Source organism: Prunus avium, chromosome 8, assembly GCF_965620075.1.
Source record: "Prunus avium chromosome 8, drPruAviu1.hap1.1, whole genome shotgun sequence".
Classification (NCBI taxonomy): Eukaryota; Viridiplantae; Streptophyta; class Magnoliopsida; order Rosales; family Rosaceae; genus Prunus; species Prunus avium.
The window spans coordinates 31,710,627-31,732,319 of record NC_142291.1 but is presented as its reverse complement, the minus strand read 5'-3'; the positions used below and the strand labels follow the sequence as shown (position 1 = coordinate 31,732,319).

The following is a 21,693-nucleotide window of genomic DNA, read 5'->3' as shown; positions in this document are numbered from 1 at the left end:
ATTATGCATGGAGAATTCTTAATACACAAAATGTCGACAACTCAAAATTTCGATTTTGAAGGAAGAATTATCGAATCAAAATACCATTTTACATACAAGGTTCTTTCATTATTTAGCTGCAAAGCTACACAAAAGAATTCTTCTATAACGAGTGGCATGGTTATCGACCCAAAACAAAAGAAGTTTAGCACCCCATCTTTGGGCTGTACATCCAAGAGTGATTGTTTCGCCGCCTACTGCAAGAACATAGTTCACTCAGTTCTATACTTGAAACATGAAAGGAACAGAAACTCCAGTACCACTGTTCGACGTTGACTAGGCTGCAGTTGTAAAACCAGTGATCTGTTTTGTTCCACTGTTCCGGAACCACCAGCTCCAGAAAGAACAACATTTGGAATAAAACAACTCTTACTCCAGATCTTCTTGATTTCTAATCCACTTTGTTGCAACCCATTTTTCCCCTTTGATCACCGGGCAGCTTCCATGAAGAGATGTCTGCAAATTGCGCCACAAGAGACTTTTTATTTAATCACCATTAAGAAGTGACAGAGGAAGAGAACCGAAATGACAATTCCAAGTTTCAAATAAACTAATTAGTTGCTGATCCTTTATAAATAAATACTTTGATGTGATTCAAATAAATTAATTTGATGCCAAAGGAAATAGAAACAAGTTGTCCAACTTCACATCGTTCATAACAACAAGAAAAGCAATTTATAAGAATTAGATGTGATTTAAGATATGATAAAGTAAACTACCTGATCAATTGTGCCATTTGGAAGCACTGAATAAAATAAAAGTCCATCCCCTTGCCTGGGCATAACCTTTAAACCAATGCATTTCTTGTAATCATAGCTCATACCCATATGTAAGCCATTCTACTAATAAAAAAAATTAGGATGAGTGCATGCAAATATTTCAAAGTAATAGTAAGATAAACTATCAATTTTCTAACCTACCTCAAAAGGGAACATGGTTTCTCCACCTTCTTCTACATCAGATAGATACAACAAGAAGGAAGCAAACTGCAACATTGAGTGTAAAGTTTTGACAGTTAGGTATCAATGGTTAAGGAAAGAAGCAACAACGATAAATCGTTTACAGAAAGGTGAAATCATGAATTCAAAAAGCAATTTGCAACTTCTGCATACCTATAATTATAAATTAGTTTCAAATATAATTTTAGGCTGAATGTAAAGGGTATGAGAAAAGGATCTATAACTATTAACTAGTTCAGTAAGTATAATGGGCAAAGAATTTATAGGCAAGGCTCATATAAAATAGAACCATGGAATGTTAGAATACAAAAATGGTGATTAGAATAATGGGATTATGCTACAAGTTTTATTTAATCTTTTCTTTTTAAAAAGCTGAAGAAATCAGGACAACTAAAACTGCAGTCATCCTTCTAAGTTACAGAAATCAATTACAGCTCGATGATGATAAATTGTTCTGAAAAATTAAAGACTAACAATCTTTTGATGTCAGCTTCAAGGTCCTCAACCCAATATTTTTTAAGCAACATATGTACTCAAATGACATAAACAGAAAAAGGGACTAATGAAACTACCATTTGAAATATATCATTAATAACTGCTGCATCACCAATATTGATTCTTTCTTTTTTTTTGCTCAATACTCAATTTAAAATATACATTATAGAAGATGAAAAAGGAAAAATCATAAGTTGGAAAGCACAACTGATTTTTTTGGAAGCAAAATGGTCAACCATTGTTGCAAATTTATTTTTTTAGAAAAGGGTTATGATTATGATCTAATATTCAAGTAATTCCATAAGTATTGCTTATCAGCAATACATAATAGAGATGCTGACCATTACACAAAAATTATAAGAAATACCGTAGTTCTTTTTTATGTGTTCATTTATTTATTTATTTGGCTGGTGTTAGGTGCATAAATACGCAAACCATCCCATCAAGTATCAGGGATCTTCTATTTGGCAGGAAGGAATTCCGAAATAAAAACAGAGCAGAAAATGACAGCACATTATGCAGAAGCTAGTTAAGTATATACTCTTTGGCTTTTCTGTTGACCATATTCCGATGGGTTGAATGCATCATAATGAGAATCATACTTCTGGCCAATCTCATACCGCAAAACATTGAATGCCTGCAATATGATGATATCTTAGCATTACTCAGATTAATTTAGAATTTAACTGTAATGAAAGGTTAACATTTTAAAATTGTTGTGAAAGTAGTAACAGTATTGGATACACTATTTTCTGTTTACCAGGAAAAAGAAAGAAACAGTTTTTTTATCAGAAAAACTAATAGTAGCATTCAGACCTATATGAACAATGAAAAACATCTGCTTAACTGCTTTTGAATTCCCCCTCACACTTAAGCCTGCCCCTGAATAATATACAATGATAAAAATACCTCTCCATGGGTCCTTGGTAGCATTGTAGCCCTGGCAATCTTTTCCTCAATAATCTCCAGGATTCCGGTTTCATCTTCAGATGCACTAATAAATGTGCCTGAACTATAATAAAGTATAGACTAACAGTTAATGTCACAAGCAGCAAAACATTCTATGTAAAACACCTTCAAACCAGCATGTTTAACATTGATCGTGAGCACAGAGACCAACCAAAGGTGATTAATTGTGAGTTATAAGATACATTCCAAAGCAGCATACCACATATAACTTGATGAAAGCAGAGATGACAAGTTTTATGATACAGAAAGGGATATTACAAGGCTCTTTTATAAATTATCTTCCAAAACTTCCCTGCCAAAAGAATTCTTATGAATGGGTTTCTTGAAACATTTAAACTACTCATTTCACAAATTTCCCAAATATGCAGGCCCTTTAATAATAGAAAAAGATAAATAAGAAGTGAAAAAATATCCAGCATTAAATTCCCATTTACTTGCAAACTATACAATACATGTCAACAAACTACAGTGCATGAGCTATTCTAGAAGTTTCTAATGGCAGTTTGAGGAAACACGAAATACGAACTCTGCTGATATTGTAGTTCATTTTGCAAGTTGCATAAGAGAACATATCCTGAGCATGGTAAGGTCAGAATAACAGACAGTCTCAACTTATTAAATACAAAAATAATTTTATGCGTGGAGCAAGGAATTGCTAGTCAATGCACCCGCATCAAACTGACAAACCCTGATATCATCCCCCCGGTACTCACATATCCCAACTTATGATGTCATTTTTTCTTGTACATAATCTAGGTCAGGAGTCAACTATGTTTTAAAAACTTCAGGATGACAAATATGAAAGAAGACGAACAATGCAGGCATTTTATCCATTGCCCCTACATCAATGTATCTATAAAGTAATGGGACCGATCCACTTATTATGGCAAATCACTGATTTAAAACAAATTTTGAAGAAACTTGATGAGTGAACCCAAGTGCTTGTGCCGCAATGGAGAAAGAAACACATAAATAAGAAGTTATCCTTCCCTAGAATGTTATGATTAACAAAATATTAACTTTTCCCAACAGCTGGAATTAGTTTGTGCCACTTTATTTCCAAATGAAACACCATGGGTCCCTTTCTTTCTACTCTCATAAATATCAAACACTCTACTCTCCCCATAGCACGCTAGGCATAATTGCATAACATTACGTTAAACATTTCTGATTGACACAACACATTATTATGGCCCATCTTTCTCCACTCATATCCATATTCAAATGCTCTCCATGTGGAGATGATGAGAAGCATTAAAAATGGAGGACAAAGATACCTTGTTCTAGTCCCCTTTGTGCTCTCAGCAGTCTCTCCCTTTCGCAAAGCCAATGCCGACGGCCTGAGCTTAGTCTTCGCCATTTCAATCACGCTTTCGCATTGCTCCGCAGTTGCAAATCTCGGAAAATAAAGAGCCCGAGGTTTCCAACTCAAAACCTGTGGGATTCAACAATGTCAAACAAACCCAAAACCCAATTGACCGAATTAGCAAGGCAAATTCCAAACAATGCGATTACTGATCAGATTAAACACAAACCTGGAATGGAATCGATTGAATAAAGCTGTCTCCGGTCTCGCCTTGTGGCAGTGGACCGTGATCTTCGCCATCTTCCGATTGAAGCGTTCTGGTGACCGAGCGTGGACCGGAGAGAAATTGAGGGAAGGAGACATGAGAGAGGAGGGTGAAGGTGAACAAGCCAGCGAAGAAGAAGAGGGAACAGAGGAGGAAGACTGTGGGTAGCCCAAATTTCGCTTTGGGGCTCTTTGCTTTCACTTTCATTGCGAATTTTTTAATTTGTCTTTCTTTTTTTTGCTTTCTTTCAGTTCATTTGTGAGCTACGACTCTACGAGCATGCGCTCTTTGGTCTTCTTCTTTATTGTTTGGCCGCCGGATGCCCTTGTCTTCACTCTGCAGTCTTCTTTTGTTTTATATATTTTTTTTTTCTTTTTTATTGGTGTCAAATATAGTTCAGACCAAAAAAATAAAAATGTCTTATATAGTTTGTAGTTTCTGTAAAGTCTAGGAAAATGACCAATTTTGTTTTTAATATTAAAAAAAAATTAAAATTATAAGGGTCTTATAACTTTTCATAAAAAAACAAAAACAAAAATCAAATAAGGGATTTTTAACTTCTTTTTTTTTAATTTTTAGTACAAACGATTAAAGGAAGGGGTTTTTTTTTTTTTGTACAAAGTGATATTGGTGGTAGGAGAATCGAACCTAGAACTAAGGATGCATGGTACTTATAGGGTTGGGGTGGGGGTTTACTGTTTACACAAATATTTATTAGGTGCATTGGGGTTTCAAATCCCTGCCCACATAGGTGGAGGTGAAAGAACTCAAAGAACTAAGTTATATTGCACTCACAGATACTTATAACTTAAGTGGTCAATAACAATTATTTTTACACTCTTGTGGTCTTTTTATATTTCTATATTTGTAAGATTAAGTGCCCGTTTGACATTTCTTATTTGGGGCGATAAGTGATTTTTAAAAAATTTAGGAAGCCTATCCCGTTTGGTAAACTATGAGAAAATCACTTATTGTTAAAAAATTTTGCGAGAACACTTTTAACAAAAAGTTTACCAAACGCTAAACTGCTTTCTCTCACAGTTAATCTGACAGCGATTATTTTCATAGCATTACAATGTCAAACTAGCCCTAATTAAAAAGTATTATATTTGTTTGTTTACCTTTCTTAGCCAATGTAATGTCGTGTGAACTTATGTGTGAAGGACAAGTACTCAAAGGCAAGGCTTGGCCTTCATTAAAAAAAAAATTGAAATTGGCTTGGCTAAAGGGGAAGGTTCCTCTTTTTTCTTTTTCTTTTTAAAATTCTGAAATTGCATTTATAATTCAGGCAAAGATAGTCACTAGCTACGAAGAGCAACAAACTAGTCACAAAAGGGTCATTACAATAATGAAGCGATCTAACATCAAAATTAAGACAATCTGGGGCTCTACCACTAATGATCATGCATGATCGAAGAAACTCTAGCATAGTCATCCCAACTAAGAGTGCAAATAACCAAAAATAGATAAAGCTTGAAAAAAATCAAGACATAACAATACAAATAAAACTATCACAAATGAGATGTGGAAAGCTCTCACAAAGAAGATATGAAAAACTATCACAAAAGGAGAGATGAAAACTATACAAAAAAGCCAAAGAGTCTCTGCAACTTATTCCAAACATAAAGAAACCGCAAAATTGATTGTGATAGAGATCCGACATAGAAACGCAGGTGGAGATTTGAGGCCAAGACGTATTGAGTGGAGGAAAATTATTAAAAAATGAAGATAAATAGGGGAAACCTTATGTCTCTAAAAATTGGGGAAAAAAAGGAGAAGGTAGGAAGAGAGAAGGGGAGAGGGGAGGAAGAACAGTGACTTCCTCCCCCTCAAAGTGAAAATGGTTATAGAGTGTTTTTTGGGAGAGAAGCGACTATGATTTTTTAAAAACTTGACTTATGTGGGAAGGTTCCTCTTTAGAGATCATGTGCGAAAGCAAAAATGTTAGTATATTAATTTCTATAAAAACAAAAGTTAGTGTATTCAATTCAATCTTTTACCCAAAACAGAAATTTTGATTGCAATATGATTCCTCATGATTTATTCTCCAGGATGGAAAGTGGAAATAGGTGGTTAAGAATTGATTGATTTTTGGTTAATTTGTTCAAGTATGAATAAAAAAATCATAATTGGTTTGGTTTGGTGTATATATGTAATACGTACGACGTATCTTTGAGCATGCAAGGTTACCATATGACACATTTAAAACACTTGTTCATGACACTTTCCTAGAATAAGCTTAATGCCCTTTATAATTAATAAAGTTATTCTATCTTAATTAAGCAGTAGCTAATGACATAAATCATAAACGACAGTTATTGAAAGATAAGTTTAACATAGATCATAAACGACAGTTATAGAAAAAAGATAGTGATATGACTTGAGTGTGACTAGTAAGTTGGTCATGGTCATTGATATTGTGAAGATTTGGGCCATCGCGTTCAACTTCACAAAGATGTTCCTAATCGTGCGTCACCTAGATTAAATTCCAAACAAAGCTAGGGTTATTCATAATCCACCAAAGAGGAACTGCCACGTGCAGTACTTGGGCAGCAACCAGATGTCACATCTGCAGAACAAATATCTGTACGGTCACGCATGTTTTAAGATCAATATATTCCAATTGTACTTAAACGAAGACCACCAAATCAACACCATTTTTTTATTCTCTCTTCTTTGAACGCCCTTCACCATATAGAACATATTCCTCCGTCTCTTTTATATATATATATATATATATATCGCATGCATATACAGGCTTTTCAAACTTCACAACATTGCTTTTCATAAGCCTTTGCGTATAAAAATTTGTGATAATAGCTAGGTGATTGCTGAGGGACATGACAAGAGGCAGCGGGGTCGCAAAGTCAAAGATATTTCTGGTTAGGTAATGTTTTTAAACATGTGCATTCAAATATATAGGGAAATGAAACTATAATTTATGTGAGTGTTTTCAAATCTAATTTGATTTCTGGAGGAGGATGCCCTCGCGGCTTTTGTCAGTTAAGATGGTACTTCTGGTTTAGTTTTGGGGGCATAATGATATGCATATGTGCGCAGTTCATACTGCAGGGAAGCTAAGAGAGTGGATCATCAACGTCAATTCAGCAAGATGAAGGGAGCTGCAGAGAAAATTTCAGGCGGAAACGAGAGTGACAGTGAGGAGACTAGTAGTGGCAGCCCATCATGGAGGTGCAACTGGGTTCCACATCCAAGAACAGGAATATATGTTCCCCAAGGGCATGAAGGGGTGATGGATGATGTCCCCAAGGAAGCTGCTTCTGTCAACCCGACTTTCTGGCTCCGGAACGTCGACGGAGTACTCGAGAAACCGGACCCGGACACTGCTCCGGATCATTACTATCAGTACATGCATATGTGAGATCATTTGAGAAAAAATATTCAATCATCACTATATCTATAAAACTAAAGTATCTAATATTATTAGAAAGGGTTTATTGTGAACAATATGGCCTAATTATATATTGTGGCCGGATTTACTATTTAAATAAGATCGGTGCCCTTACGAACAATATCATATATATAATATATACTAAGCTAGCCCTTGTATAAATTGTACTCTTTGAATACGTATGTACAATGCATGGCTACGTACACGAGTACAATATTCCCCAGTTCTTGCCATATTTACAAAATTTGGATAACATGTTTACAATATAGTAACACGAACAGTTCGCTAATTAAATAATTGATGTAATAAGTATATAAATCAACTGTTTTATTATACAATCATCGAATATGATCTAAAAATATGATCCTTTTAGCAACATACATCTTAATCCATATTCACGACCACGTATGAAGCTGTAATTTTGTTTTAATAAAAAATTGAAGTCATATTGTGGGAGAAAAACTTGTCTACACCCGTGTAAGACACACGACATCAATGAAACATGTATAGGCAAGTTTTTCTTTTACAAGTTGGTTAGGCCATCTCCAGCCATGAGTTATTGATTATTTTATTATTCATTATAAGTACTTACATTGCTAAATTCTCCTTCAAATTGTTGCTTAATTACTTAAATCTCTATAATTATTTTCTTTATTTACTATTTAATTCTTCCTTGGATAAATTTATTTATGTTCTTAGTTAATTTTCAATCTTCACTATTATTTTTTAAGCATGGTAAAGTGCCTAATTTTCATGAAAAATCAAGTTGGTTTACATCTTTAATTATTTTTCAATTTTTGATAAATAATAAGTATAAGAACGTGTACCACGTTTAGTGAATAATGTGAAATAAGGTTACTCATGTATCTTACCATGTAATTTATAAAGTGTAAAATATTGTACTAAAAAATGATAAATAAATTATTAGGGGGTGTTTAATTCTCTTTCATTAATTACTCCAGATTTTCTAAGTCACAGAGTTTGTCAGATCGCAATATAATCAACTTAAATCACTCAAACTCACTATGCAATACATTTCCTTCCAATTTTTTGTGTCAAAATAATAGATGATTGACTAAATAAACCTCTTCTAAAGTTTCATTAAAAATTTCCATGTATTTATCACAATTTCTGTGGCTTTTAATTTCCACCGATATTTCCAAAACTATCGATATTTAAGACCTTGGGCCTAACATAAACTTTCTCCTTTTTATTTTAACAAGAAAAAGCAAAAGCTTTAGACCCCCCCTCCAAAAAAAATAAGAAGCAAAAGCTGGATGCCTATTTTCAAGTCACTGTCCAATTCAATCCAATCCATCTCATCAAAGATAATCTCTCCAATAAATACTCGTTAAACGCAATAAATATCTTTAACCAAAAATATAAAAAAACGCAATAAATATCGGGTGCATTTTTGCTCACCACTTTAATTATAGGTGTACCCTTACCACCATCTTCAATGCTTGACACGTGTCCATAGATATAACCATAGTTAACTTTTGCTTTGTATTTATGGAATCATTATTACACCTATGAACACATGTCAAGTATTGAGAATAGTGGTGAGAGTACACCTATTATTAAAGTGATGAGCAAAAATGCTCTCATAAATATCATCTGAATTCTGAATCCAACGCCTAAAATCCACTAAATTCCTTTTCTCACTGACACGCTTCCTCATCTCAATCCGATCCTTTCCAAATCACAAAAAAAGTATCAAAAAAGCCACAAAAAACAAGTCATTTCCAACCAATAAATAAAAACCATTATTATAAAAAGCTCTTCAGTCTTCATCTACCGCGTTTTTAACGTGGACAGTTTTGAGTACCGTCCCTTCTTCTTCCCCAACCGTTTCTGCAAAAAAACACTGTAAATCCATCAACACAGACAGAAACAAGAAGCGTTTCTAGGATCGTGAGGTAAAAAACGCTGATTGGTGTGTGTGCATGACGAGCGCATCGGAGCTTTTCTACAACCGGAGGTCTCGCTACAACAGCCGAACCGCCACCCACGATCTAGGGTTCGATTCTCTCCCTCCTCCTCTTCCCGATCGAAACCACAATCACAACCGTCGCCATCACAATAACCATCATGAATCCGACGGATGTGATCCTCTCCTCCGCCGAACCCCTCGCCATCTCCGCCACCGCGCCTCCATTCCGGTAACCATTTTCTTTCTTTTTTTAATTTCAAATTTTGCAATTGAATTTCGTAATTTCTTAAATCTGTGCGCTTTTGGGTTTGGTTGGTCAGGAGCGAGCGGCAATTGGGGCTGAGCAAGGTGGGGCCCACTCGGGTTCGGGAAATGGTGTCGGTGCAAGCAGTCCCGGGTTGAGCGGGAACGAGAGGCTTCCTGGGTCTGTTTTGCTCGCTAGGGAAAGGCTTCTTGAGAGGCTGAGAGGGATGCCTCCTTCACAAACCAGGTCAGTTTCTGCTGCTCTGCATGTTAATGCCTCCAAATTGTACTTCTTTTGAGGAAATTAGCTAGCTTTGTTTCTTGTTTAGCAATTACAATAGCATATTAGCAATTCTATTGGATTATACATGTACTTAGGAGCTGAAATTTGGATGCTGGCTGCAAATTATGGCCCATTTATTTGGCAACACTTAAGTTAATTTGGAGATTAAGACTAGACTTCACAATGATTCTTGCTGTGGAATTTTACCATGCTTAGATATTCTGAGCATTGCATGATCTCAATATATAAAATTATGAGAACTCTCCACCAGTTACCAATTGGGTTTAGGTTAATTGGTTGTGCGATGCACACCAATTAACCAATTGACGATTGTCAGCCCCTGTCTAAGCCGAGCATTATGATCTATTGTTTGGCGTGTAACTCAGTATCCATCAACTGGTTAAACACCCATGTAGAGATGATAGCAAAATCCTGGCCTAAATTTAAAAAACCTGCCTCTTAGTATTGACTCTGATGAAATTACCTTGTTCTGTTTGGCTTTATTTAGGCATCGTAGAGCATTGAACGTTTACGGAAGTGGGCTAGTGCATGGTGATGAATCAAGTCCCTTTGATGTAAGGGATTGGGGTACTGAAATTTTGACTGGTCGGTCAACCGGTGCCTATCCTTCCACTAACTTGGGCTCCCAAGTTGACAGGCAGCAACTCTTGCAAGAAGCGAACAAGAAGCCTCCGGGTCTCACTCAAGAGGTCCTTGATTGTCTGAACCCTGAGCTTTTCAGCAGCTCAGAAATGGATGTCGATGGGTTGGTTGTAAGAGCATCCCGAGATTGTAGTATCTGCCTGGAGAGCTTCATGGATGGAGATGAGCTGATAAACTTGCCTTGTGCGCATAGATTCCATGCTGTCTGCTTGGGTCCCTGGGTTCGAATTCGAGGGGACTGCCCGTATTGCCGAAGAGTTATAGTTGTAAATAGTCACACTGATAAAAGGACTACATAGTTTCTGTTGAGATGATTTACTGCTTGGGTTGCTCATTTGCAGGAAAAGTTTTGGAACTTGACCACCAAATTATGGTGATGCTTTCTGATTAGATGCAACGAATCGTTGTTATGTTTTGTCTTGCATACTTGGTGTATAGTTTCAATCCTTGTTTTGTAACTTAATCTACAATAGTTGTAAAGCAGGTAAAGTTAAGCTAGATTTTACATCTTCCCTGAACTGCTTAAAAAAACTGATAAAAGCCTTGCAAAGCAGAATTTAAAAGAGCGTGATTTTGGTAGAAAAAAATGTAGTGAACTTAGATAAGCATGGTCTTTTAGAGGTTGAAAAAGTCAATACAACTTGGATGTAAGGTTCTTATATTTGTTTGGTGCAAAATGGTTATCCTCCTCTTGGACTGATATTCAACTCTTTGACCCTATCAAAACTTTGTCTGTAGTCTTCCTCTCTCGTTCGTGAACTCTTCTTACTTGGACTTCTTTGGGCTTGCGTGACTTCGTGAGTCTAAGTTCTGTTAGTCTTTTCTTTTCCGCGTTAAGAAAAGAGATTCTTATATTTGCCAAAAGAACAAAAAACAAAAAACAAAATAATTGAACAGAATCCATTAGCAATTGAGAGAATTCTCAAGATATTTTACAACTTAGTTCACTTCTCTCTCAGCAATCGTGTTAACTCTTATCAATTGTTGCATGTTCAAATATTTTACAATGCGTATGTTTTTTTCACTCTATAACTTCTCCGGACTACCAGTTTCAAATATAAAAGCTAGTGCTCCACAAGTTGCTACACCCAGTTTTAAATATCAAAGCCAGTGCTTCACAAGTTGCTACACGTACTAATTTATCATCGGCCTCTACTAAGAGGGAAAAACAAATATTCATGTGGATTTTGGATCCTTAGAAAACTTTTCGAAAATTGTACGTTTCTATTGCCAACGACAAAAATGTTTTTTTTAAAAATAATTGATGCGAGTGTCTCCTCCTTTATTGATACTATTCCCTAAAAATGGAAAATGTTAACCAAGTTCTCCACCTATATTGTAATACGTGTACAAACTATACAACGTGACGATACTAATGTATTATTCTATAGTTTCTCTTCTACCCGCTCCTATTATCATGCAAAACAAGGACGTGAAATTTTTTGTATAATTTGAACTTTTCAATCTAAACCAACATGGAAGAGAATTTCCCTTATTATGACGCAAAATTTGAAGAAAGTCACCTTCCCAGCAATCAATGTTTACATCTGTGCAACTATGGAACAAAATAGTTCAACTAAAGCATAAATTGCATATGTAGGTTAGGCCATTTAGCCAAGACATAGTAACAAAAGGGACGCAGGCTATGATTCCACCCGAGTTCGATTAGGTTTGCTTTCTGTTTTCTAATCCTAGTCTGAATAAAGGGACTAACCACACTTAATCCGAGTTCAACATATGATTTTGAAAATATTCTATTATCTTACTCAATCACAACTTATGGAAAATTTGTTTTGAAAATCACATAATTACAAGATTATTAAGCCCACTCAGTCCTTGGCTTCACCAATGAATGGCTTTGTCAAAATTAACCTGGCAAAATCCTTGTCCGAATTGGAAACCCTGCCTCCTTTGCAGGTGTATTGGCTATGACATGAAATCTCCTCTTTTCTTTGGCTATATTGAAGCAACCTAGAAGCCTCCAGCTAGGCCTAACTCAAGAGGCCGGCCCTAGATTGTTTGAGCCCTGAGCTTCTCCACAGAAGAAAAATGGGTGGTGGGTTCTCATGTTGTAGGAAAGATTATATATAAAAGGGAGTTTTCAAGAAATTTAAAAAATATATATATATAACTAGCTACGGTTAAAACCCTAACCTAACTTATTTTTATTCTCTCTTCTTCAGCCGTCACTCTCTCTCCACGCCCTCCGTACCTTTCCTCGTTCGTTCTATCTCCGCCGCCACTTCCGCAGCCACATGGCCAGATCTGGCCCACTCCGCGAATCTCTCTCTCTCTCTCTCTCTCTCTCTCTTCCTCTGGTTCGGTTCCGCAGACGGAGATTAGACAAAGGTCTACAAATTTAATTTTGCAAAAGAAAAATTGAAAATTCAATAAATAAATTTAAAAAGCAACCTTTGGCCAAGATCAGTTACTTTATCACCTCCACTAAGACTTGATGCCCAAGTAATTTCATCCTATAAATCAGCCACAAACAAATCTAATATCTCTCTCTGCCCCAACAGATCTTCCCCGCATTCTCCAATTCTTTCAAAACCCTAAACCCTGCATCCCTCTCTCCATACCCAACTATGGCTCCTCCTTCTCAAGATTCTCTAGATTCTCTTCTGGGCCCACCGGCTCTCCGCCGGCCTAACCCCTTCCCGGACATCTTCGACCTTACGCTTAAGACAACCTATGAACCAGGCCCTTCAATGGGTAGAGGCCAATCTGGGCAGTCTTCTTCACACCCAACCTCAAACCCGTGCATTACATTTTTCTTCAAAGCCAGCCGATACACTGCTGATCACACCCGGAAAAAGACCCCTCCCGAGTACTGGTACTTCGGGGGGGTCCAGCGGGATCTGATTTATTATGAAGAAGAGGCATGGAAGTTTGACCCTCTCACCACTTTCAAGCTCATATTTGCTCTTCGAATGGTGGAGAGGCTTGACACAGATGGATTCTACAGAGCCTTGTTGTGGGTGCACAAAAACCACCCTTTAACCCTGTCTTTGAATGTCATCGCTTTGGGGAGTAAAGGTTGGTTCAAAGATTTATTGGGGTTTCTCTATTTTGTTTTGGAAGACCCGATAAAGGAAGCAGAAGCAAAAGAAAAATCAAAGAAGAATGGAATAATCAATTATGACTATGGATATCTTGATTCTGACGAAGATGACTTTTATCAGAGTTATCCGTACAAGAAAGAAACTGGGGTTGAGGAGAAGAACAGAGAAGAGATCACAGGCTCAGATACTCGCATTGGCAGGGCTAAAATGGCGGTCGAGAGGTACCAAAGTGACTCGGATTATCGAAACTTGCATGATCGAATCTCGGAGATGTTTGCACATTTTTTGACATCGGATCTCAGGTTTCTGGAGTCTGGTGAGATCGAAAAAATCAGTTTTGCTTACAAATTTTGTCCTTCAGTTAATTCTGGTTATGACAGAGCAACCCTGCTGTGTGAAAACATAGCAAAGAGAATTTTCCCACGCCATGACTATGAAGATTACAGTGAGCTTGAAGAAGCTCATTACGCTTACAGGGTTCGTGATCGTTTGAGGAAACAAGTACTTGTTCCTCTGCGCAAAGTGCTAGAATCATCATCATCACCAAGGAAGATCGGGTATGTTCCTACTGTACCACAGCTATTATCCCAAAACCCTAAGGCCCTGGCTGGTTTGAGAAGATACAGGAGGATCCTGAGCAATGAGAGAGAATATGAAAGCAAATTGTATTTGATGGAAAATGGGGGGGAAAATGGAAGCAAATCTCAATTTAAGCTTTATATAAATGTTGTTGAATTTTTCCGGGTAAGCATTGGTGATGGGCTAGAACTTCCACACCAAATAGTATTTCCTTTCTTGTACAAGCGTTGGTTCATAAACAAGGAACATAATGAAAGATCAGAGCTTGAATGGCATACACTAGTCCAAAATTTTTCAAACAAAGGGAAGCTGAGGAATTGTCTTGCCGTATGTGACATCCAAGAGAGCATGAGAGAGACATGCGAGGATATGGTTTGCATTGGAATGGGGTTATTGATTTCAGAACTGAGTGAAAATCCATGGAATGGAATGGTTTTTCCCTTTAGCCTTTCTCCCAAGCTTTGCAAGATCGAAGGAGAAAATCTTCAGTCCAAGTGCAACTTCATGAGGCAGATAGAGTGTTCTGTGAAATTGGACTTCTTAGCAGTTTACAACCAAATCTTGGACACTGCAACCTCACAAAATCTAAGCCCTGATAAGATGCCCAAGAGGATTTTTGTGTTCACCAACAGGGATTTTCGGAAAGCCTTCGAATGCGATTGGCAGGACAATTATAAAGAGGCTTTGAAGAATTACAGAAGAAGAGGGTATCAGACTGTGCCAGATATGGTTTTTTGGAATCTTAAGGGTGGCATGCGTGAGCCAGAGGTTATTAATTGCCCATTGAAGGAGAACCATAAAGTAGGTCTTAGTTTAACTGGGTTTTCAGACAATATGCTCACTATGTTCTTGAATGGAGAGTCAGATTCAAGACCATATGCAGCTCATCAGATCCAAGCACCTTATGGTATTGATGTCCAGAAATGCATTCCCAGACCAGAGGATGTGATGAAATGTGCAATTTCAGGACCAGAATTCGATAACCTTCTTGTATTTGATTGATGGAAACATGTTTATGTTCCTTGACATAGAATGATGAATGTTTCATTAGATTTTGACTGCCTTGTTCTTTTAAGAATGGTTTGGCTTCTCCTGCATTTGGTTGATTTTCTGTACATAACTGCAGAGGCTGAATTCCAAATTTCTTTTGCAATTCAATTCCACTGCTGTTAGTTTTGGTTTTTGAAAATCCCATAATTTTCTCTGACAATGATCTTATTTGGAGGAAGTTCAGAATTGTCACTTTGCTGTGAAAAATCGTAGGTGTTGGTGATTGGCAAATTAGATTAGGATGTAACCATCAAATGACTGTCAACCTTAATTTGAGGGAAGTGTGATTTGAACGGGGGAAGGGTGATTAGAATTAGGAACTTAGATAAAGCCGACATTGGGACTTGCAAATTCATTATCAAGGTGGAAATTGCCGAGCAACATCAGACACGCAAGCTTTAGGTGGTGAAGATATTTTTGGTCGAGCTTACAAGGGCGGCATATTTTCCTATAAATAGGGGAAACATTTTCAGAATTAAGGACCAACGAACACTACCAAAAACAAGTCGAACGCCGCGCAAATGCACTTTCAAAGTTTTTTATTAATTTTTTTAAAAAGAGAGAATAAATTTATGTTCCTTTCTGCCATGAGCATCTACGATATTCATGCTTCCATTTCATATACTGACTTTGTGTTGTTGATTAGTGTTATACTCGATACGCGAGAACTACATTCGATCAATGGTTGTATGTAGTGTGTCAAAATTTATGAATGATTGTCAACTATTGATTGGGTTGAGTTGAGACTAATTAGAGGCTAGCCGTAGGTGTGGGTGATGGTCAGATGGATTGGGATGTGACTCATTTTGAGAGCTACCATCAACGAGTGTCAATCATGTATGTGACTTGGGGTGTTTTCGTATAAGGAGCACAAGTCTTTATTTTGGTAGGCAAACTCAACTTGGGGATTAGATGGTTAATATTTTGTTTAGTAACTGAATTTTCCTATTTTTTATTAAATCAATGAGCTAGAAACTTATTTTAATATTGGGAAGAGAAACACCATTAGACTTTGCGAAGAGACCGGAAAAAAGTTAGTAAGATTTTATTATAATCCACCCTCTAGACCTATCTTAATTTGACTTGAATTCACCTTCAAATTTTTACCTAGTTTGGTGGCAGATTGAAGGGTTTAACCTTGATTTGAATGTAACGTACACTCATGACGTATCTCGACCTATGTTATGATAATCACTAAATGGCTGAATTAGAAATATTATTTAATAGCTTATGATATTTTTCTTTTTGAGGGAATTGCTTATGATATTTTAGTTTAAAGAATTGGTTTCATCACAGATGGCTTTAGAGTGTGAGTTAAGAAAAAGTTACAAATTAGTTTATAATTTACTTGATACCAAGCTCGGTTATGTTATCATCACCTCCAAATACTTGATGCCCAAGAAATTTCTTCCTATAAATAAGCCACAAATGAAGCCAACATAACTCACCCAATCTTTCTGAAAACCAAAACCATTCGATCCAATCCCCCAGTACTCGCTATACCCAGCCCATACCCTAATCATGGCTCCTCCAATTTGTCTTCGGGGCCCACCGGAGCTCCACCTTGACCTCCCCATCTGCACCATCATCAAAACCGATCAAGAAAACCCTCCACTGTGTAAAGGCCATTCTTCTTCTTCAACCCCACCCTTAAACCCTTGCCTTGAATTCTTCTCCAAGGCCACCACATACTCTGATAAACCCCAACAAAACCCTCCCATGTATCAGCCGCAGAAGGATCTGACAGAATATGAAGCAGAGGCATGGAAGCATGACCCTCACACAACTCTCAGGCTCATATTTTGCCTGAGAATGGTGGGGAGGCCCAACAAAGAAGCCTTTTATAAATGCCTCTTATGGGTTCACAAAAACCATCTTTGAACATTGGCTTTCAATATGAAGATTTTTGGGGAATTGGGTTGGTTCAAAGATCTGTTGGAGGTTCTCTATAGGGTTTTGCAGAAATCCATAGATGAAGCAAAGAAAAAATCCATAGATGAAGCGAAGAAAAAATCCAGAGATGAAGCAAAGAAAAAGGAAGAAGATGAGGAGGAGAGACGGAAAGAGTATGGGAAGAAACGTTCGAATGAATGGCAGAAACCTAGGAATAGGTATTGGTCCAACTATGACGAAAGTGATGTGGAGGAAGAGAAGGAAGAGATCAAAACAGTCACAGATGTTCGCATGGCCATGGCTAAAAGCGCGGTTGATAGGTACCAAAACGACCTTGAATATCGGTTCTTGCATGATCGTGTATCGGAGGTGTTTGTGGAGATGCTGACATCAGATATCTTGTCTTTGGAGTCTGGTGAGATTGAACATATCAGCACTGCTTCCAAATTCTGTCCTTCGATTGATTCATCTTACGACAGAGCAACTTTGATATGTGAAAACATAGCAAGGAGAATGTTTCCACGCCATAATTTTGGAGAGTACAAAGATGTTGAAGAAGCTCATTATGCTTATAGGGTCCGTGATCGACTGAGGAAACAAGTACTTAGCCCCCTGCGCAAGGCATTGGAGCGCTTACCAGCTGCAAAACAGAACAACAAGTCATCATCATTGTTCAAGAACCGCAAGAGGCTGATTGCTTTGGAAATCTACAGCAAGATCATTGGTTGTGGCGATGGTGGAGGCCGTGATGAAAGAAGATTGCAAATTAAGGGTTACATGAAGCTCGTGGACATACTACTACCAAAGAAAACTATTGTCGACATGTGCTTTGGTGATGGGCTAAAGCTTCCTCACCATGTGGTGGCCTTGTTGGAGAAGGAACATGGCGGTGATGATGAGATTGCAGAGATTCAATGGCGGAGATTAGTCCAAGAGTTTTCGAACAAAGGGAATCTCAGGAATTGTATTGCAGTGTGTGATGTCCCGGAGCGCATGAGAGGGACATTGAAGGAGATGGTTTGCATTTCAATGGGGTTGTTGGTTTCTGAGCTCAGCGAAAAACCTTGGCAAGGTTCTGTTATCCCGCTCAGTGATTTTCCAAGGCTGCACAAAGTTGAAGGAGACAATCTCCAGTCGAAATGTGAGTTTATGAGGAACATAGAGTACGCAGAGAAGGTGAATTTTTCAAAGATTTACAATCGAGTTCTGCAGATTGCCATGACAGAGAAGCTGAGCAATGCCAAGATGCCTAAAAGTATTTTTGTGTTCACATACAAGGAATTTGACAAGGCCTCTAAGAACGATTGGGTGCTGGATTATAAGGACGCTTGGAATAATTACAAAAAGAGAGGGTATGCAACTGTGCCGCAGTTGGTGTTTTGGAATCTTAAGGACTCAATTGCTGTGCTTGAGGTCATTGGCAGCCCTGTGAAGAATCACAATGCAGGGATAATTGTCACTGGGTTTTCCAACACTCTGCTCAGTCTTTTCTTTAAAGGCGAGACGAATTCGAGAACATATGCAGCTCGAGTAGATCAGGTACATGCTGGGATTGATGTACTGTCAGGGCTGAGGCTTACTCCAAATGCTGAGGATGTGATGAAATGGGCAGTTTCAACCGAAGAGCTGAGGAGCCTCTTTATATTGGATTGATGTAAATATGAACCACACGATATAATAAGCTTTGTTTAATCAAAGCATGAATCTGAATTTTTTTTTTGTTTGTTTTGTTTTGGGATTTCATTTTCATTTTAACGAAGGATGACACATACAGATGGGTTTTCACTCAAGAATAAACTTGGGAAAGTGATTTCTATTTTGCTATATCGGGGAGAAAGCTAGCTACCTAATCCATGTGTACAAATTTGCCATTACAAATTTTAAGAAATAATTATATAAAAATGTTGTTTTTTGCAAGGGACTTGTAACTTATCCTGTATACGAATTCCCTCCAAGATATCACTTATATAAAAAATAAAAAACCTCTTTTCTGAAATGTGAATTTAAATCATGGATGCATATAATTGTTAAAGAAAAACAAATTCCACAATCATATAAACCTTTTCGTCTACATCTGGGTGCGTAAGTTTTTGGTTTCGATTTAGCTTCTTCGGACTTATTTGTGGTAAAAAAGTTAACAAGAAGATAACTATTAGCACATTAAGCCTTGTTTCATCATTGTTGGTCAGGGTAGTGAGTCCTACTTCTTGCACTCAAATAATTTGAATCTCCTTACTGGGAATGGTAGGGCTCCCTCGATGTCGTTGGATGAAACTGGTGGTCGGATTACCCCTTCGTACGGGTCGATTGCACGCTGCATCTTCTGGATCAGCATGATATGGCTATGGCTTGAAAAACTGACATGAAACACTGGGATTAGCTGCCAAAAGTATCTATCCAGCAGTAGATCCTTTAGATTCAACATCAACTTCCCTAGTTTGATTGAATGGATGGATCCTTGGTGTGGAGAGATCTCTGCCAAAAAACAAAGAGCTCGTAGGCCTTATTCTTCAAATCAAAGCCAGAAAATTAGTGGCAGTTTCAAACCAACAAGAATTCCCAGAAAGTGCTAAATCAAGTGTTTAAGGTCGTGATTTCTCATTCAATGGATATAGATTCGATTAATTATGTTTATATGAAGGGATCTAAATTTATATGGATTTAAATAATAAATTTAAATTATTTGTTTAAACCATCCGAATGAACCCTTAATAAGCAATTTACCTGTCGATTTTATTAATAATATAACAAAACCTTGTTTCACCACAGAACGTAATGGCTTTGAAATGAATTAGGTAACAAATTAAGATAAATTGAAAATAATAACATATCGTGATGCCCAAGCTGGGTTATGTTATCATAACCTACAACAATACTTGATGCCCAAGCAATGATCCTATAAATAAGCCAGCCGACATAACTCACCCAATCGATCCAATCCAACAGTACTCACTATACCACCCCAAACCCTAATCATGGCTCCTTCAGTATGTCTTCGTGGCCCACCAGAGCTCCAACTTTACCACCCCACGACCACCATCAAAATCTGTCAAGGCCAGTCTTCTTCTTCAAACCCCTGCCTTGAATTCTTCAAGGCCACCACATACTCTGATAAATCCCAACAAAACCCTCCCATGTATCAGCAGCAGAAGGATCTGACAGAATATGAAGCAGAGGCATGGAAGCATGACCCTCTCACAACTCTCAAGCTCATATTTTGCCTGAGAATGGTGGGGAGGCCCAACAAAGAAGCCTTTTACAAATCCCTCTTTTGGATCCACAAAAACCACCCTCTAACCTTGGCTTTGAATCTCAAGGTTTTTGCGCAATTGGGTTGGTTCAAAGATCTATTGGAAATTCTCTATAGGGTTTTGCAGAAATCCATAGATGAAGCAAAGGAAAAGGAGGAGGAAGAGAGCCAGAAAGAGTATTGGAAGAAACGTACGAATTATTGTCAGAAACCTAGTAAAAGGAATTATTGGTCCGACTCCGAGGAAGATGAAAGTGATGAGGAGGAACACGAAAGCGATGAGGAGGAAGACGACGAAAGCAAGGAGGAGGAAGAGGAAGGAGAGAACGAAGAGAGCAAAACAGTCACAGATGTTCACATTGCCAGGGCTAAAAGTGCGGTTGATAGGTATCAAAACGATTTAGAATATCGATACTTGCACGATCGTGTATCCGAGGTGTTTGTGGAAATGCTGACATCGGATTTATTGTCTTTGAAGTGCTGTAAGATTGAAAAGATCAGCTCTATTTCCAAATTCTGTCCTTCTATTGATTCGTCTTACGACAGAGAAACTTTGATATGTGAAAACATAGCAAGGAGAATGTTTCCACGCCATAATTTTGGAGAGTACGAAGATGTTGAAGAAGCTCATTATGCTTATAGGGTTCGTGATCGATTGAGGAAACAAGTACTTAGCCCCCTGCGCAAGGCATTGGAGTTCTTACCGGCTGCGAAACAGAACAACCAGTCATCATCATTGTTCAAGAAATGCAAGGAGCTGATTGCTTTGGAAATCTACAGTAAGATCATTGGTTGTGATGGTGGAGGCCGTGATGAAAGCAAATTGAAATTCAAGTGTTACATGAAGCTCGTGAACATGCTATTACCAAACAATTATATTTTCAACTTGTGCTTTGGTGATGGGCTAAAGCTTCCCCACCATGTGGTGGCCTCATTGGAGAAGGATCAGTGTGTAAGATGGTTTACTGTCTTAAACCACAGAAGTGATCTTCTAATCGAATAAGGTTTTCTAAGAACTCATGGTTTATCAGAAAGTCTATTCCTATCAGATATGGCAGCCTAAAATAAGTGTTCTAGATATACACAGGCTTAAGGATTCCTACTTTGATAAGGATTAAGATTACCTAATCCTATAAGCATTAAGGTTATCTCTAGGAGGTTCTTGATGGGCAAAACTCCTAGAGATATGCATATAAATAGGAGGCTCCTTCTAGAGCCGAGACATACAACAACAAAGCATACAGATATTCACCCCATTAGAATTACTGCTGAAAAAGAGTTCTCGGCTT

At 37.6% G+C, this 21,693-nt stretch overlaps 6 protein-coding genes across 7 annotated transcripts; 5 read left to right on the top strand and 1 right to left on the bottom strand.

The window, feature by feature from the left end:
* Nucleotides 1–47: 47 nt before the first annotated feature.
* On the bottom strand, nucleotides 48–4,381 carry LOC110767944 (putative prolyl 4-hydroxylase 9). The gene is made up of 7 exons (XM_021971609.2): nucleotides 3,998–4,381; nucleotides 3,740–3,897; nucleotides 2,403–2,505; nucleotides 2,035–2,130; nucleotides 960–1,025; nucleotides 759–878; nucleotides 48–495 (listed from the first exon to the last, which is right to left on the bottom strand). The coding sequence occupies exons 1-7, from the start codon at nucleotides 4,238–4,240 to the stop codon at nucleotides 409–411; spliced, it is 873 nt and encodes a 290-aa protein (XP_021827301.1). The 5' UTR covers nucleotides 4,241–4,381; the 3' UTR covers nucleotides 48–408.
* Nucleotides 4,382–6,758: 2,377 nt separating this feature from the next.
* On the top strand, nucleotides 6,759–7,566 carry LOC110767967 (glutamate racemase). Of its 2 annotated transcripts, none has more exons than XM_021971646.2 (2): nucleotides 6,759–6,920; nucleotides 7,106–7,566. In XM_021971646.2, the coding sequence occupies exons 1-2, from the start codon at nucleotides 6,874–6,876 to the stop codon at nucleotides 7,413–7,415; spliced, it is 357 nt and encodes a 118-aa protein (XP_021827338.1). In that variant the 5' UTR covers nucleotides 6,759–6,873; the 3' UTR covers nucleotides 7,416–7,566. The 2 variants fall into 2 exon arrangements, with proteins under 2 accessions (XP_021827338.1, XP_021827337.1); XM_021971645.2 differs by having other exon boundaries at nucleotides 6,762–6,920; nucleotides 7,094–7,566.
* A 1,664-nt stretch (nucleotides 7,567–9,230) lies between these two features.
* Nucleotides 9,231–11,081, top strand: LOC110767943 (RING/U-box superfamily protein). The gene is made up of 3 exons (XM_021971608.2): nucleotides 9,231–9,607; nucleotides 9,699–9,868; nucleotides 10,413–11,081. Exons 1-3 carry the CDS (start codon nucleotides 9,392–9,394, stop codon nucleotides 10,864–10,866), a joined length of 840 nt encoding a protein of 279 aa, XP_021827300.2. The 5' UTR covers nucleotides 9,231–9,391; the 3' UTR covers nucleotides 10,867–11,081.
* Nucleotides 11,082–13,155: 2,074 nt separating this feature from the next.
* On the top strand, nucleotides 13,156–15,213 carry LOC110767952 (uncharacterized). The gene has a single exon (XM_088245856.1). The coding sequence runs from the start codon at nucleotides 13,156–13,158 to the stop codon at nucleotides 15,211–15,213; it is 2,058 nt and encodes a 685-aa protein (XP_088101982.1).
* Nucleotides 15,214–16,782: 1,569 nt separating this feature from the next.
* Nucleotides 16,783–18,992, top strand: LOC110767972 (uncharacterized). Its single transcript, XM_021971652.2, has 2 exons — nucleotides 16,783–17,076; nucleotides 17,164–18,992. The coding sequence occupies exons 1-2, from the start codon at nucleotides 16,783–16,785 to the stop codon at nucleotides 18,805–18,807; spliced, it is 1,938 nt and encodes a 645-aa protein (XP_021827344.2). The 3' UTR covers nucleotides 18,808–18,992.
* Nucleotides 18,993–20,129: 1,137 nt separating this feature from the next.
* On the top strand, nucleotides 20,130–21,407 carry LOC110767971 (uncharacterized). The gene has a single exon (XM_021971651.2). It carries the CDS (start codon nucleotides 20,130–20,132, stop codon nucleotides 21,405–21,407), a length of 1,278 nt encoding a protein of 425 aa, XP_021827343.2.
* The last annotated feature ends 286 nt before the right edge of the window (nucleotides 21,408–21,693 follow it).